The following is a 14,532-nucleotide window of genomic DNA, read 5'->3' on the forward strand; positions in this document are numbered from 1 at the left end:
TAAGTATTCAACCCCTATGCTATGGCAAGCCTAAGTAAGTTCAGGAGTGAAAATGTTCTTAAACCTCCTAGAGTGATGTAAGCTCCCCCGTGGAAATGTAATTAGCATAATAATAAAAATCCCCATCAATATCCATCTGTTTAAGCTAGAGATATCTGTTTTTTTTGCGTGTGCTGCGTCTCAATCCACCGCATCCTCTATGACCCCCAACAGTGTCACGGGACTCGTCTGATGTCGGTACCGCCGATCTGCCCATTTCTGTCTGTAGCGTCCGAACATTTTGGGCTACACAATGAAGGCACACTGAAGGTAGCCCAGTACCCGTTTTAAAAATGAATGGTGGTATACACTGAGTATACCTAACATTAGGAACACCTTCCTAATATTGATTTGCACCCCCTTTGCCTTCAGAACAGCTTCAATTCATCGGGGCATGGACTCTACAAGGTGTCGAAAGCATTCCACAGGGATGCTGGCCCATGTGGACTCCAATGCTTCCCACAGTTGTGTCAAATTGGCTGGATGTCCTTCGGGTGGTGGACCATTCTTGATACAGTACACATTGGAAATGTTGAGCGTGAAAAACCCAGCAGCGTTTCAGTTCTTGACACAAGCTGGTGCACCTGGCACCTACTACCATACCCTGTTCAAAGACACTTCAATATTTTGTCTTGCCCATTCACCCTCTGAATGGCAGACATACACAATTTATGTCTCAATTGTCTTCAGGCTTAAAAATCCCTCTTTAACCTGTTTCCTCCCCTTCATCTACCCTTATTGATGTGGATTTAACCCCCTAGAGTTGATTGAGTTGATTAAAGATAAAAATCTGTCCGTTTAAGCTAGAGATATGTTTTCTTGCATTGGATGCGTCTCAATCCACTGCATCCGCCAGTGTTGCACTTCCACGTCAGAGTTGAAAGGTGGCAGAGCTAGAGCGGTGTTTGTCAGACCATGAGACATTCCAAAATTGGTCTCCTCACAAAAATGTCTGTAGCGTATGAACGGTTTGACCACTCTATGGAAAGGGGAGACTCTCACGAACACATTGGTGGTCTCCGTTTTGCTCTACGACCCCCAAAAATGTCAGGGGAATCTTGTGTAGTCGGTACCGTCAATGTTCCAACTTCTGTTTGTAGCGTCCTAACCGTTTCGGCTACAAACTAATGTGTCACAGGACTCGTCTGAAGGTAACCGGTACGGTTTTAAAAAAATTATGGAAGTATGAAGGTAGTTTTGTGTCTACCCAAAAAAAGGGGTTAAATATGTGTAAAAAAATGCATGGACTCCCTCTGTACCCCACACATACAATTGTCTGTAAGGTCCCTCAGTGGAGCAATGAATTTCAAACACAGATTCAACCACAAAGACCAAGGAGGTTTTCCAATGCCTAGCAAAGAAGGGCACCTATTGGTAGACAAGTAAAAAATAAATACAAATATATCCCTTTAAGCATGGTGAAGTTGTTAAATTACACTTTGGTTGGTGTATCAATACACCCAGTCACTACAAAGATACAGGCGTCCTTCCTAACTCAGTTGCTGGAGAGGAAGGAAATCGCTGGTGACTTTAAAACAGTTATAGAGTTGAATGGCTGTGATAGGAATAAACTGAGGATGGATCAACAACATTGTAGTTACTCCACAATATTAACCTAATTGACAGAGTGAAAAGAAGGAAGCTTGTACGGTATACAAATATTCCAAAATTTCCATCCTGTTTGCAATAAGGCACTGATGTAATATTGCAAAAATGTGACAAAGCAATTAACTTTTTGTCCTGAATACAAAGTGTTATGTTTGGGGCAAATCCAATACAACACATTACTGAGTACCACTCTCCATATTTTCAATCATAGTGGTGGCTGCATCATGTTATGAGTATGCTTGTAATCGTTAGGGATTGTGGAGTTTTTCAGGATAAAAAAGAAACAGAATGGAGCTAAGCACAGGCAAAATCCTAGTGGATTCAGTCTGCTTTCCAGCAGACACTACGAAATGAATTCACCTTTCAGCAAGACAATAACCTAAAACACATGGCCAAATCTACACTGAAGTTGCTTACCACGAAGACAGTGAAAGTTCCTGAGCGGCCAAGTTACAGTTTTGACTTAAATCTACTTGAAAATCTATGGCAAGACCTGAAAATGATTGTCTAGCAATGATCAACAACAAATTTGACAGAGCTTGAAGAATTTTTTTAATAATATTGGGCAAATGTTGCACAATCCAGGTGTGAAAAGCTCTTAGCGACTTACCCAGAAAGACTCACAACTGTAATTGCAGCTGAAGGTTCTTCAACAAATAATTGACTCAGGGTTGTGAATTCTTTTGTAATTAAGATATTTCTGTATTTCATTTTCAATAAATTGGCAAATTTGTTTCGTCATCACTTCGTCATTATAGGGTATTGTGTGTAGATGGGTGAGAAAACAAAAAGTTATCCATTTTGAATTCAGGCTGTAACATAACAAAATGTGTAATAAGTCAAGGGGTATGAAAACTTTCTGAAGGCACTGTATAGGATTAGGTTTAGTGTTCCCACACAGCCATATCTCCATGTTACATCATTTGTTCACGGAAGATTTTCCAGATTTTCTTACCTTTGCCTGGATTTGGCAAACTCGTCAAATCAAATCCAATCACATTTCATTTGTCACATACACGTGATTAGCAGAAGTTGTTGAGGGTGTAGCGAAATACTTGTGCTTCTAGCTCCGTCAGTGCAGTAATATCTAACAAGTAATATCTAACAAATTACACAACATATACCCAATACACACAAATTAATTAAGACTATATACATATGGACGAGCAATGTCAGAGCGGAACGGACAAAGATACTGTGAATAGTATAGAATACAGTATATACATATGAGATGAGTAATGCCAGATATGTAACATTATTAAAATGACTAGTGTTCCATTCCTTAAAGTGGTCAGTGATTTTTAGTCTATGCCTATAGGCAGCAGCCTCTAATATGCTAGTGATGGCTGTTTAGGAGGCTGATGAGATAGAAGCTGTTTTTCAGGCTCTCGGTCCCAGCTTTGATGCACCTGTACTGACCTCACCTTCTGGATGATAGCGGGGTGAACAGGCAGTGGTTTGGGTGGTTGATGTCCTTGATGATCTTTTTGGCCTTTCTGTGACATCGGGTGCTGTAGATGTCTTGGAGGGCGGGTAGTTTGCCCCCGGTAATGCGTTGGGCAGACCTCACCACCCTCTGGAGAGTCTTGCGGTTGCGGGCAGTGCAGTTGCCGTACCAGGCGGGGATGCAGCCCGACAGGATGCTTTCAATTGTGCATCTGTAATAGTTTGTGAGGGTTTTAGGTGACAAGCCAAATTTCTTTAGCCTCCTGAGGTTGAAGAGGCTCTGTTGTATCTTCTTCTCCACACTGTCTGTGTGGGTGGTCCATTTCAGTTTGTCAGTGATGTGTACGCTGAGGAACTTAAAGCTTCCACCTTCTCCACTGCTGTCCCGTCGATGTGGATAGAGGGGTGCACCCTCTGCTGTTTCCTAAAGTCCACGATCATCTCTTTTGTTTTGTTGACGTTGAATGAGAGGTACCACACTCCCAGAGCCCTCACCTCCTCCATGTAGGCTGTCTCGTCATCGTTAGTAATCAAGCCTACTACTGTTGTGTCGTCTGCAAACTTGATGATTCAGTTGGAGGCGTGCTTGGCCACGCAGTCATGGGTGAACAGGTAGTACAGGAGGGGGCTGAGCACACACCCTTGTGGGGCCCCAGTGTTGAGGATCAGTGGAGTGGAGGTGATGTTTCCTACCTTCACCACATGGGGGCAGCCCGTCAGAAAGTCCAGGGCAGTTGCACAGGGCGGTGTTCAGACCCAGGGCCTCAAGCTTAATGATGAGCTTGGAGTGTACTATGGTGTTGTCCAGATCATCATGGCCATGGTGCGTGATATGAAGCTTGCGACAGGCATTTGTAGTTCTGTATGATAGCCACATTAGCAGCTATTTAGCGTTTCATTTATGGGAATTAAATAGAGGCGAATACATCATGCCAGGGTAAGCCTATATGAAACACATACCTTATTTTAAGTGCTTCTAAAATCCCCTATGGAAAAAAAATGAATGGTAGAAAAATGATTGCAACCATTTCCATGTTTGGGTAGGTTTTATGGGTATTATGACTCATACTGTGGTACCACAGTGTTTCTAACCCATACTGTAATGCCTTTGGTGATATTCTATAATGATTCACAGACAGTGCTGACATCATCTTGCGTGGACTTACCGTTTGTTGTGATCTTGCTGCAAGTCTCTCTTTCAGGACATCCGCCTCTCTGCAAACTGTTCTTAAGGTCTTGGACCTCTGATCAGATCGTCCATTATTTTGTTATTTGAGTCCACCAGTATTTGAACAAAGCTCTTGATGCTTTTTTCCTGTTGCTATAACAATTGCTTTTAGACATATTTTTGTTGATTTAAAAGATCATGCACCTGTGACAGCAAAACACTGTCCTCTCCATTATTCCAACCTTCTTTAACTTTGGGCGGCAGTATAGTAGCAAAGTAGGCTAACGCTGATACTCCACACAATTCCAGCTAGCACAACTCACAGTGCCGATGGAAACAACAACAAACAAACAATCCTGCAAGAGTTACATTTCAAAAAAGGAGAAATTGAATATTTAAAGAGGACTTGGGTTAGAGAGGCCTATGCTGCCACCTACTGTAGTAACAGCAGAGGTGTCGGCATCCTGATAATTAAGAATACACCCCTTTCCCTTATATCCCAGCACACTGACCAAGAAGGCAGTTTTCTCATGTTGAATTGTACCTTACATGGTGAACAATGTACATTGATTTCATTGTATATCCCACCAGGCGCCCATCTGGTGTTTTTAGATACAATTCAAGCTATATTAGATCAAATCCAGACAGGAACTATTATTTTAGCAGGCAACCTAAATCATACATTCCAATAAGATTGACAGATTCAAGGAACCTCCAAAGAAGCTGAAAAATGTCATGTCTACAAATAATTTACAGGACACCTGGAGACTACTACTCCCAACTACAAAAGACTACTCCTTTTTTTATTTTTTTCTCAATTCAGAAAAGCTATTCAAGAATTCACTACATTTTTTTTTTTTTAAACGCTCTCAACAATTTACTGGGTTAAAAAATCCATGACATAGTGAATCCGGATAATTCTCCGTATCATGCTTAATTACACCAACAGAAAAAACACTTAGCGACAGAATATGGAGAATGAACAGAGCGTATCTTCAAGACCCGACATGTATTAAATAAATGATCATATTCAAACCTTTACCATTACAAATGTAGACATAGAGGAAAGAGAAAAGCCGACACTCAATATCATTTTGGACACTTTTAAGTTGTACATTAGGGGAATGATCATACTCAGCAAAGGTTAAATCTGATTTAGAAATTAAAATTAAAGAAAAATAAAACAATTCACTATTTTAGAAAAAGGCCATAAAAAATCTTTACCAAGTAAAGAATAACATTTAATTTCAGAATTTGAGCAGGAATATGATATTTTACTTTTGAAGAGAGCCAACAGGTTAAACTCAAATAAAGCATAGGCTACTATTAAGTATACTACTTATTGGCAAATAAACCTGGTAAACATCTTGCAGCCCTCACAAAACCAATACATCAAACTAGTTATCATTTTAAAAGATAAAGTTACAAATGCGTTAATTAGAATTAGACAACAGTGGGACTGATCCTACAGTCTTCTTAGACTCAATAAACTACAACACTTTCAGTAGACTGAGTATAGCAGCCTTGGAAAGTGCTCCAACTCACGACATTCACAACAGTGGAACAACAGCTGCATGAGGCGCGCGGTGTCTTTAAGGTAATCCGGGCATTTTCTTATGGTCTGTGCTGAATGACATCATTGATATTGTCAATGGTGTAACTGAGACGAGAGATAGAGGAATAGCTGGATTTCCAGTTTACCCCAAATTATCTGTCATTCGCAGTGCAGACTAGACCAGAGTATACCGCGGGACGCTTACATCGGGATCAGGATCAGGAGGGCGGTGAGGAATGGTTCGTCAAGCGCCGCGGCCGTCTTTCGCTGTCCATGGTGCTGTTTGAATGACAACGTCCTGATCAGCACCTCGGTGGAAGGAAGGCAGCAGTCCCTGAAGAGCTTGATCAAAACCGGTGAGCAACGGAGGGGAGGAAATGCACGGGTCCATTGGTAAATAAGGGGGAATTGTGTTTGTCTGTTTGGGGTTTGTACAGGGACCCAAACAAGCGAGTCAGAATCCGAAGGTAGGGAAATAGGGTTTTTCTCGACCGAGAAGGTTTTCCCAAGCCAAGGGTGCGGCTTTGTGCAAATATTGACAATAAACACTGAACGTGAATTCGAATGTGTCTAATATAGGCCTAATTATATCGATTAGACTTTTGGATAGGTTTAATCTAGCTTCCCAGCTCTGTCGACTGGATGATTTACTATTTTAGATCTGCAGCAAATGACGTGGCCCCTGGCATCTTGCTATGGAGCAGCGCTACAACCTTGCTACAAGAATAGGCTCAATTTTGTAATAGGCTTATAGGGTAGGCTACTTACCTAACACAAACTTGAGCTGTTTCGTATATGCATTCATTAACAAGAGTTTGACCTTAACTGAGACGGGTTTACAGTGTAAAATGATCATGGTAAGATTGCATGTAGTTCCTATCATCTATCATTACCTTGCTTCAAAATGTTCTATCGCTGTTGGGATTTATCCCATCTCATCCACCAACATTATGTACGACTGTAGAATATATCTTTTTTAATAGAATAGAATGATATAATATATTATAACTTTATTAGTTCATCTTTATTAATCTGTTTAGTGTTCGTCTATTACACATTATATTTTGCTCTGCTGCCAACCTTTACATACAAGACACCAGCAGGGCATCCTGAGTGCACTGCCCTTACAGAGCATGAATTGAAATGCAAATTAAGCATATTTACCATCTTTATAATCAGTCTGTCTTTACTATGTATGTATTTCAACACCATCACAGCCATTTTCCATAGTAAACCTCTTCCTGTATAGTGATGGGAAAAGCATGCATATGGCTAGCTGGAAGAAAATGTGTTTCACTTAATTTCATTTGGGACTCTGAAATGATGAGGTTATGCTAATTATTTGTGTATGTGCTGGTGTCCTTTGAAGTGAGATGGAGTGTGTGAGATGCCAGCTGGTTCAAAGTGCTGGATTTATTAAGTCAGATTCACACTGAGTTTTCCCCTGCACATGCCCTCTCAGAGACACATAGTACACAGCTTTTTCAAATCCATAGCTCCAACTTTCTTATAAGAAGTTAAAAAACTATTTTTTGAAAATCCACATTTTAACCACACTTTTTTTCCACTCCCATTCCAATTATTTTGGCTTAAATAATGTTTTCTTCTTTCTCCATCCCTGAATTGGTCTTCATTTTGTCTTCTCTTGTCCCGTTTCTTATTTTGTAACCAATTCTCCCTTTTGTAACATCTTATTTGAGTTGGATCCCCATGAGATTGAGATGGAACTGGGTTGCGTCACAATGTCCTTCAGCTATATCGATCTACAGTTTGATTGATGACAGAGGGCAGCGGGTAGCCTAGCAGTTAAGAGCGTTAGGCCAGTAACCGAAAGGTCGCTGGTTCGCATCCCTGAGCCGACTAGGTGATAAATATGTCGATGTGCCCTTGATCAAGGCACTTAACCATAATTGCTCCTGTAAGTCACTCTGGATAAGAATGACTAAAATGTAAATGTTTGCTCCCTCAGTGAGTTGGGAAGACCAGCAGGAACCATGGAACTGAGAGTGGGGAACAAGTACCGCCTCGGCAGGAAGATAGGGAGCGGCTCTTTTGGAGACATTTACCTGGGTAAGACATTCATTTTAATGCAGCTCTAACTCTACTTATTCTCACAAACCTCTAAATAAACATATTCCAGAATAGACTGCCTTCCATACTAACTTTAAAGGGATACTTCAGGATTTTGTCTACTTTTATCTACTTCTTCACAGTCAGATGAACGTGTGGATACAATTTTTATGTATCTGCGTGCAGTTTGAAGGAAGTTGCTAACTAGTGTTAGCACAATGACTGGAAGTCTATGGTAACTGCTAGCATGCTAGTAGATAGACTTCCAGTCATTGCGCTAACGCTAGTTAGCATTCGCCTGCGAAACTACCTCTAACTTCTTTCATACTAGAAGTTAGAGGTAGATAAAGGGTTTCATTGCCAAAATCCCAAAGTATCCTTTTAAATTCTGTCCGAACACATTTCATCATTGAACACATCAAAGCTGGCCATAAAAAGAAAAGACTGTGTCAGAGTAGACCATGGTGATTGCGTCATCAAAAAGTTGGTCCTTTTGGTATGTGTCCCTTCCTGTGTCTCTGTCAGGCATTAACATTGCCACGGGTGAGGAGGTGGCCATTAAGCTGGAATGTGTGAAGACCAAACACCCACAACTCCACATCGAGAGCAAGTTCTACAAGATGATGCAGGGAGGAGGTGAGAGAGGAGTAGGACAAGAGGGTGTGGTCAGGGGTGGGAGTGGTGGGCGACTATGTTGGGAAACCCTAACCTGAAACCTGAAGTTTTGCATGGGTTTTCCAAGCTAATGCCTAGGCTTTAGCTTAGAAGGCTTACTCTGGACCTGGGTTCGAACCCCAGTAAGTGACACTAGCTTATAAATCTCACTCTCCCTTCCCTATAGTGGGAATCCCATCCATAAAGTGGTGTGGAGCAGAGGGAGACTACAACGTGATGGTGATGGAGCTGCTAGGCCCCAGTCTGGAGGACCTGTTCAACTTCTGTTCCCGCAAGTTCAGCCTCAAGACTGTCCTGCTGCTGGCTGACCAGATGGTACAGCACGCCTCCTCCTCCTCCTCCAAAACCTCTGTTCACCTTTTTATCATATCATATGCTTCTCTATATGCTTTATTGTGATGGCATTTTCAAAGAATACCCCTTGATTATATATAACGTTATTGGCTTTAACCAAGAACTGGAACTAATAATGATAGTCAACCATTCCCTCTCTCCTTTCCCCCTCTTTCTCCACCTCCTTTCTCCTCTCCAGATCAGCCGTATTGAGTACATCCACTCTAAGAACTTCATCCACAGAGATGTGAAGCCTGACAACTTCCTAATGGGCCTGGGCAAGAAGGGCAACCTGGTGTACATCATTGACTTTGGCCTGGCCAAGAAGTACCGCGACGCCCGCACACACCAGCACATCCCCTACCGCGAGAACAAGAACCTGACCGGCACGGCACGCTACGCATCCATCAACACACACCTGGGGATAGGTACAGTACTAATTGTAATATTAACAGTGTGTGTTCACGTATGTTTGACCCTTCATCGGCTGTGTGTGTGTAGTGAGAGAGTCGATAGATTTTACGTGATTGCGTCGGTATTGATCCGGAGTTGATTCACAGAACTACTGCAGTAGGAGTATTGACCCTTCTCCATCTCCTCTCTCTTCCTCCCTCCCTCCCTCCCTCCCTCACTCCCCTCTTCTCTCCTTTCCTTTACTCTATGCTCCCCTTCTCTCCTTTCCTTTACTCTATGCTCCTGTTCTCTCCTTTCCTTTACTCTATGCTCCTGTTCTCTCCTTTCCTTTACTCTATGCTACTCTTCTCTCATTTCCTTTACTCTAAATTCCTGTTCTCTCCTCTTTCTCCTCTGAAGGTATACACATGTTATTGTTTTGTTTTATGTGTCTAAATAAGATCAGTATAGTGTCTCCTCTCTCCATGTCTCCTCTCTCCCCCCACAACCCCCCACTCTTCTCCCCCTCCCTCTCTCTACAGAGCAGTCTCGTCGTGATGACCTGGAGTCTCTTGGTTACGTCCTGATGTACTTCAACCTGGGCTCTCTGCCCTGGCAGGGCCTCAAGGCCGCCACCAAGAGGCAGAAGTACGAACGCATCAGTGAGAAGAAGATGTCCACCCCCATCGAGGTGCTCTGCAAGGGATACCCATGTAAGTAGCTAAAGTCTGTTTCTTTATCCTGGGTTTACAACACTAACTATGAATGTGTTTGTGTTAGTGTTGTTAGAAACTCACTTCAAGTAGTCTTTCAACACCAAGCTAAATTAATGTGCATTTGACCCAAGTCTTTGGTGACACTTTGGTTAGCCTCTGTCACCCCCTCTATCCACAGCTGAGTCTCTCTGTCACCCACTCTATCCACAGCTGAGTCTCTCTGTCACCCACTCTATCCACAGCTGAGTCTCTCTGTCACCCACTCTATCGACAGCTGAGTCACTCTGTCACCCACTCTATCCACAGCTGAGTCACTCTGTCACCCACTCTATTCACAGCTGAGTCTCTCTGTCACCCACTCTATCCACAGCTGAGTCTCTCTGTCACCCACTCTATCCACAGTTGAGTCTCTCTGTCACCCACTCTATCGACAGCTGAGTCACTCTGTTGCCCACTCTATCCATAGCTGAGTCTTTCTGTCACCCACTCTATCCATAGCTGAGTCTTTCTGTCGCCCACTCTATCCATAGCTGAGTCTTTCTGTCGCCCACTCTATCCACAGCTGAGTTCTCCACCTACCTGAACTTCTGTCGCTCTCTGCGGTTCGATGACAAGCCGGACTACTCGTACCTGAGACAGCTGTTCAGAAACTTGTTCCACAGACAGGGCTTCTCCTACGACTATGTCTTTGACTGGAACATGCTCAAGTTTGTGAGTACTGCATCCCTATTAACCTTTATTATTACGCAATGAATAATTTATTCACAATATATCTATTTGTTTCATTACATTTTCATTTTAAATGACATTATACATTAGTGGATTACATGTGTATTATAAATGTATAATATATGACGTTTACATAGTTGATTATAGAAACATGGTTCCCTATGAGTTTATTTTGAATCCCTGGCACCTTCCTAACCTGAACAAACATCTTTCTGCTTCAGGGGGCCAGCAGGACAGCCGAGGATGGGGAGAGGGAGAGGGAAAGGGAGAGGAGAGAGGGAAAAGAGGGGGATGAGAGGATCGGCGGGGGACCTAGGGTACCTCGTGCCCTACCCCCGGGCGGAAACCCCCCGGGCGGCGTAGACAGGATCAGAAATGGCCCCAATGCAGCAGCCTCTAATCCTGCTTCCAGAGGAGTAGCACAGTCAGGTGAGTCATGAGGCAGACAGTAACCCTGCTTCCAGAGGAGTCGCACAGTCAGGTGAGTCATGAGGCAGACAGTAACCCTGCTTCCAGAGGAGTCGCACAGTCAGGTGAGTCATGAGGAAGACAGTAACCCTGCTTCCAGAGGAGTAGCACAGTCATGTGAGTCATGAGGCAGACAGTAACCCTGCTTCCAGAGGAGTCGCACAGTCAGGTGAGTCATGAGGCAGACAGTAACCCTGCTTCCAGAGGAGTCGCACAGTCAGGTGAGTCATGAGGCAGACAGTAGTTGAAAAGAAGGTCTGCATTCTTAGAATGAAAGTGAAATATCAAACAAAATGTTTATTCCATTTGGACTAAAACAAATATAAGAGTCCGGATCTTCTCTTTTTCTACTACTGACTATTTTAGATCTATGCACCAACTACTTAGGAGTCTACTAGTGCGTAAGGTTTTCACTTACTTCATTAGGTCGACAGGATGTTACTGCATAAACACGAGGGAGGGTGTGTAAACTAAACCACTTGCTCAACTCATGACTCCAGTTTGTAGCCCTCTAGTCTCTTAAAGAGTCTGTTGTGTTTGGACTTGGCTGAGGAAACTTGGAGGAAAGTCCAAGGTGTGCAGGCATTTGTTCCTGCCCAGCACTAGATTCCATTTGACCAATAATGTGTGTGTGTGTGTAGGGAACCGGTCCCCACAGGCCGTGTCCCGTGCGGAGCGAGAGAGAAAGGTGGCCATGAGGCTCCACCGTGGCGCCCCCGCCAACATCTCCTCCTCTGACCTCACTGCACAGATGGGCCAATCACGCATCGCCACATCACAGGTAATTTACCTACCATTGTATCTCTCTCTCAATTTTGCTCTCTCTTTCTGCTATCGTGAACCCCACTGCCCCCCTACTCTTCCCCTTCTGAAAGGGACTGAAGTTTGTCTGCCTGTGTATGTGAATGTATAATATGTCTGTTGAATGCACAGCACCTTATACTAAGCCTATGCTTTCTGTTAACCCCCTCTCCTCTTCACCAGGTCAGTGTGCCATTTGAACACCTGGGGAAGTGAGCTGCTCCTCTCTGGCCCTCTGGACTGGCAGGTAAGGACACGTCAGAGGGACAACACTATGTGAACTATGGACCAACCCTAACCTGTAACATCAATGCACGATTTACTCATGTTAGTTAGTTGCATGCACAGATCTCAAGTTCGAATTTGGCCCTAAGTATGCTTATGCTTTCTTGAATGACATTTTTTGCAAATGTGTGTAAAAAGTGAAGTAAATATATGAATATTTTTTTGCAGCCATGGCATTGTATCAAATACCTACTCAAGTACTTTGGAAATTGTTGGATAAAAAAGAAAGCAGTGGGTCAACAACACTGAAGAGGGATGAAAGATGGAAGAAAAAAGGAGAGGAACGAAGGATTGAAAGAAAGTGTGAGAAGTGAACGCCTGTCCACTATGACTGTAGTTAACTGGAGGAAATTGTGAAAAGATGAAAGATTGACAACTTAAAGACACTCTCATGGTCTAGCCTTGCCTCCCAGGCTTGTAAGACCTTTGCCTCAGCTGGTGAATGAGACTTCTGTACTACTGTCCTGGTTCACTCTCATTACGCCGGCTACATGATCAGTGGGACCATACACGTCTCTCAGAAGCTCAATGCGCAAAAAAACATGCACATGTCAGTGCAAAATGGACAAGCTCTGATTGTTCTAGCTGTTTCCATCGCTGAGGTGATTGTATGGGCTCATGTGTAGCTTAAAAAACACACCGTCGAAATCGTTTGTCTCACGTTGAATGTCCAATTTATGACAGCTGCATTTACTGCTAATGGTGTATGTTTATAATCAATAACAACAAGAACAAAATCAGAGGTTTCCTGGGGTCAAGCAAAAATGATTTATTCACTAGTAGGCAAGACGATCTCAGCTGAGAGGAATTGGGGGCAAATGAAAGAAAGAGAGATAGGAAGAGATGTGGTAAAACGTTGTTCAGGAATGGGAAAAGATGAATGTGAATGAATGTGAAAGTGTTTGCATCAGAGTTGCTTAGAGAAGTGGGGTTGCATATAGTCAGTGTATGTCAATGTCTTATTGTCTTACTGTTTGTTTTTCGTACTTTTGGTTTTAGCAAGCCAAGGACCGACCAAGAGTCAAAGGATGAAGGGGATGGTAGGAGACTTAGAGAGATGGACTGTCACCCATTTTCTCTTTACGTCTTCACTGTTTAGGAATTCCAGGATAAGAATAATTATGAGTAGATTTTAACCTAGCGTTAAATGAGGACATTTTGGTTCTACAACACTTACTGTTAAGATTATTGACACATTTCCATTGAGGTTCCACTCCCCTCTGCAGTGTATGTGAACACAGTATTGTATTACATTTGTCAACAACAAAGAGCTAAAAATGCCCCTTCAAATGATGGTGGACCATATAATAAAGGAGCATTACTTCTTATCATTAAGTGGAGGAAATTAGTTATTTACTCAATTGATTGTTTTTGTTCTGGTGTTTTTGTCAACTGGTAAGTCAAGGCAAGACTCTAACCTCTCATGCCAGGCTTCGCAAAAGTGAGAATAATGAATAATAACCTGCACTCTTGGTTATTATGATAATAAGAAAACAAGCCGTATTATCCTGGCGATGCGAGGAGGAGCATGGGAGAAATGAAGAGGTTGGATTTCAAAGTTATATGCTCAATAACTTTTTTAAATTATTTTTTTATCTCTTTAAATATGTTTTTGTGTAAAGCCAGAATGTGCTAGGTTGTTTGAAGATGTCAATGTAGTAACAGAGATTTATTGACCTGCAGGAGGGCTTGGTTGGGTGTAAAGGGAGTCAAATGTAAGGTAGGCCTACACCTGCATGAGCAGGCAGATAATAATAAAGATGAAATATATGGTTGTGTGGGTGCACTGATATCTTGTGCATTTCTTTACCATGCTTAGATTTTATTACAACAATATTGTGTATAATAATAATAATTAATAATTGTATTGTGTCCCTTTCCATAAAGTTGTCTTGTTGCATCTCAAACTCAACAGCACAGCATCACCACATATAGTGCATAAATACATAGATACATACAACGATGAAAATTACGTGCAATAATGCAACAAAAAACGACAGATGTGGATACAATTTACGGAATAGGCCTACGCTAGTTCATAACGTTTTGATTCATAGGAGGGGGGCTATATATTATGAGTCAATAAAGATATGCACAACTTATAATATTGTCTGTTGTGTGTTTGTGTGTGTGGATAATTTATTTTAGAAGTCATTTTGATAGTTCTTAGATACATTTTCAATAGTTACCTAAGTTGTTAGAATGGAAAGTAATGTAAAACTAAACTGACCTAGGATCAGCCCGTA

At 42.3% G+C, this 14,532-nt stretch overlaps 1 protein-coding gene across 1 annotated transcript; it reads left to right on the forward strand.

Annotated features, from left to right (window-relative positions):
- The first annotated feature begins 5,876 nt into the window (after nt 1–5,876).
- Nucleotides 5,877–14,388, forward strand: LOC106589542 (casein kinase I). The gene is made up of 11 exons (XM_014179651.2): nt 5,877–6,172; nt 7,786–7,886; nt 8,412–8,522; nt 8,728–8,876; nt 9,094–9,322; nt 9,830–10,000; nt 10,566–10,714; nt 10,954–11,161; nt 11,842–11,981; nt 12,185–12,248; nt 12,455–14,388. The coding sequence occupies exons 2-10, from the start codon at nt 7,811–7,813 to the stop codon at nt 12,215–12,217; spliced, it is 1,266 nt and encodes a 421-aa protein (XP_014035126.1). The 5' UTR covers nt 5,877–6,172; nt 7,786–7,810; the 3' UTR covers nt 12,218–12,248; nt 12,455–14,388.
- Nucleotides 14,389–14,532: the final 144 nt, after the last annotated feature.

This window comes from Salmo salar, chromosome ssa28, assembly GCF_905237065.1.
Source record: "Salmo salar chromosome ssa28, Ssal_v3.1, whole genome shotgun sequence".
Taxonomy (NCBI): Eukaryota; Metazoa; Chordata; class Actinopteri; order Salmoniformes; family Salmonidae; genus Salmo; species Salmo salar.

Coding starts and splice junctions, on each gene's coding strand:
- LOC106589542 (XM_014179651.2), top strand. CDS start 7,811: ATGGAACTGAGAGTGGGGAACAAGTACCGCCTCGGCAGGAAGATAGGG. Junction 7,887..8,411: donor TTTTGGAGACATTTACCTGG/GTAAGACATTCA, acceptor TGTCTCTGTCAG/GCATTAACATTGCCACGGGT. Junction 10,001..10,565: donor GCTCTGCAAGGGATACCCAT/GTAAGTAGCTAA, acceptor CTCTATCCACAG/CTGAGTTCTCCACCTACCTG.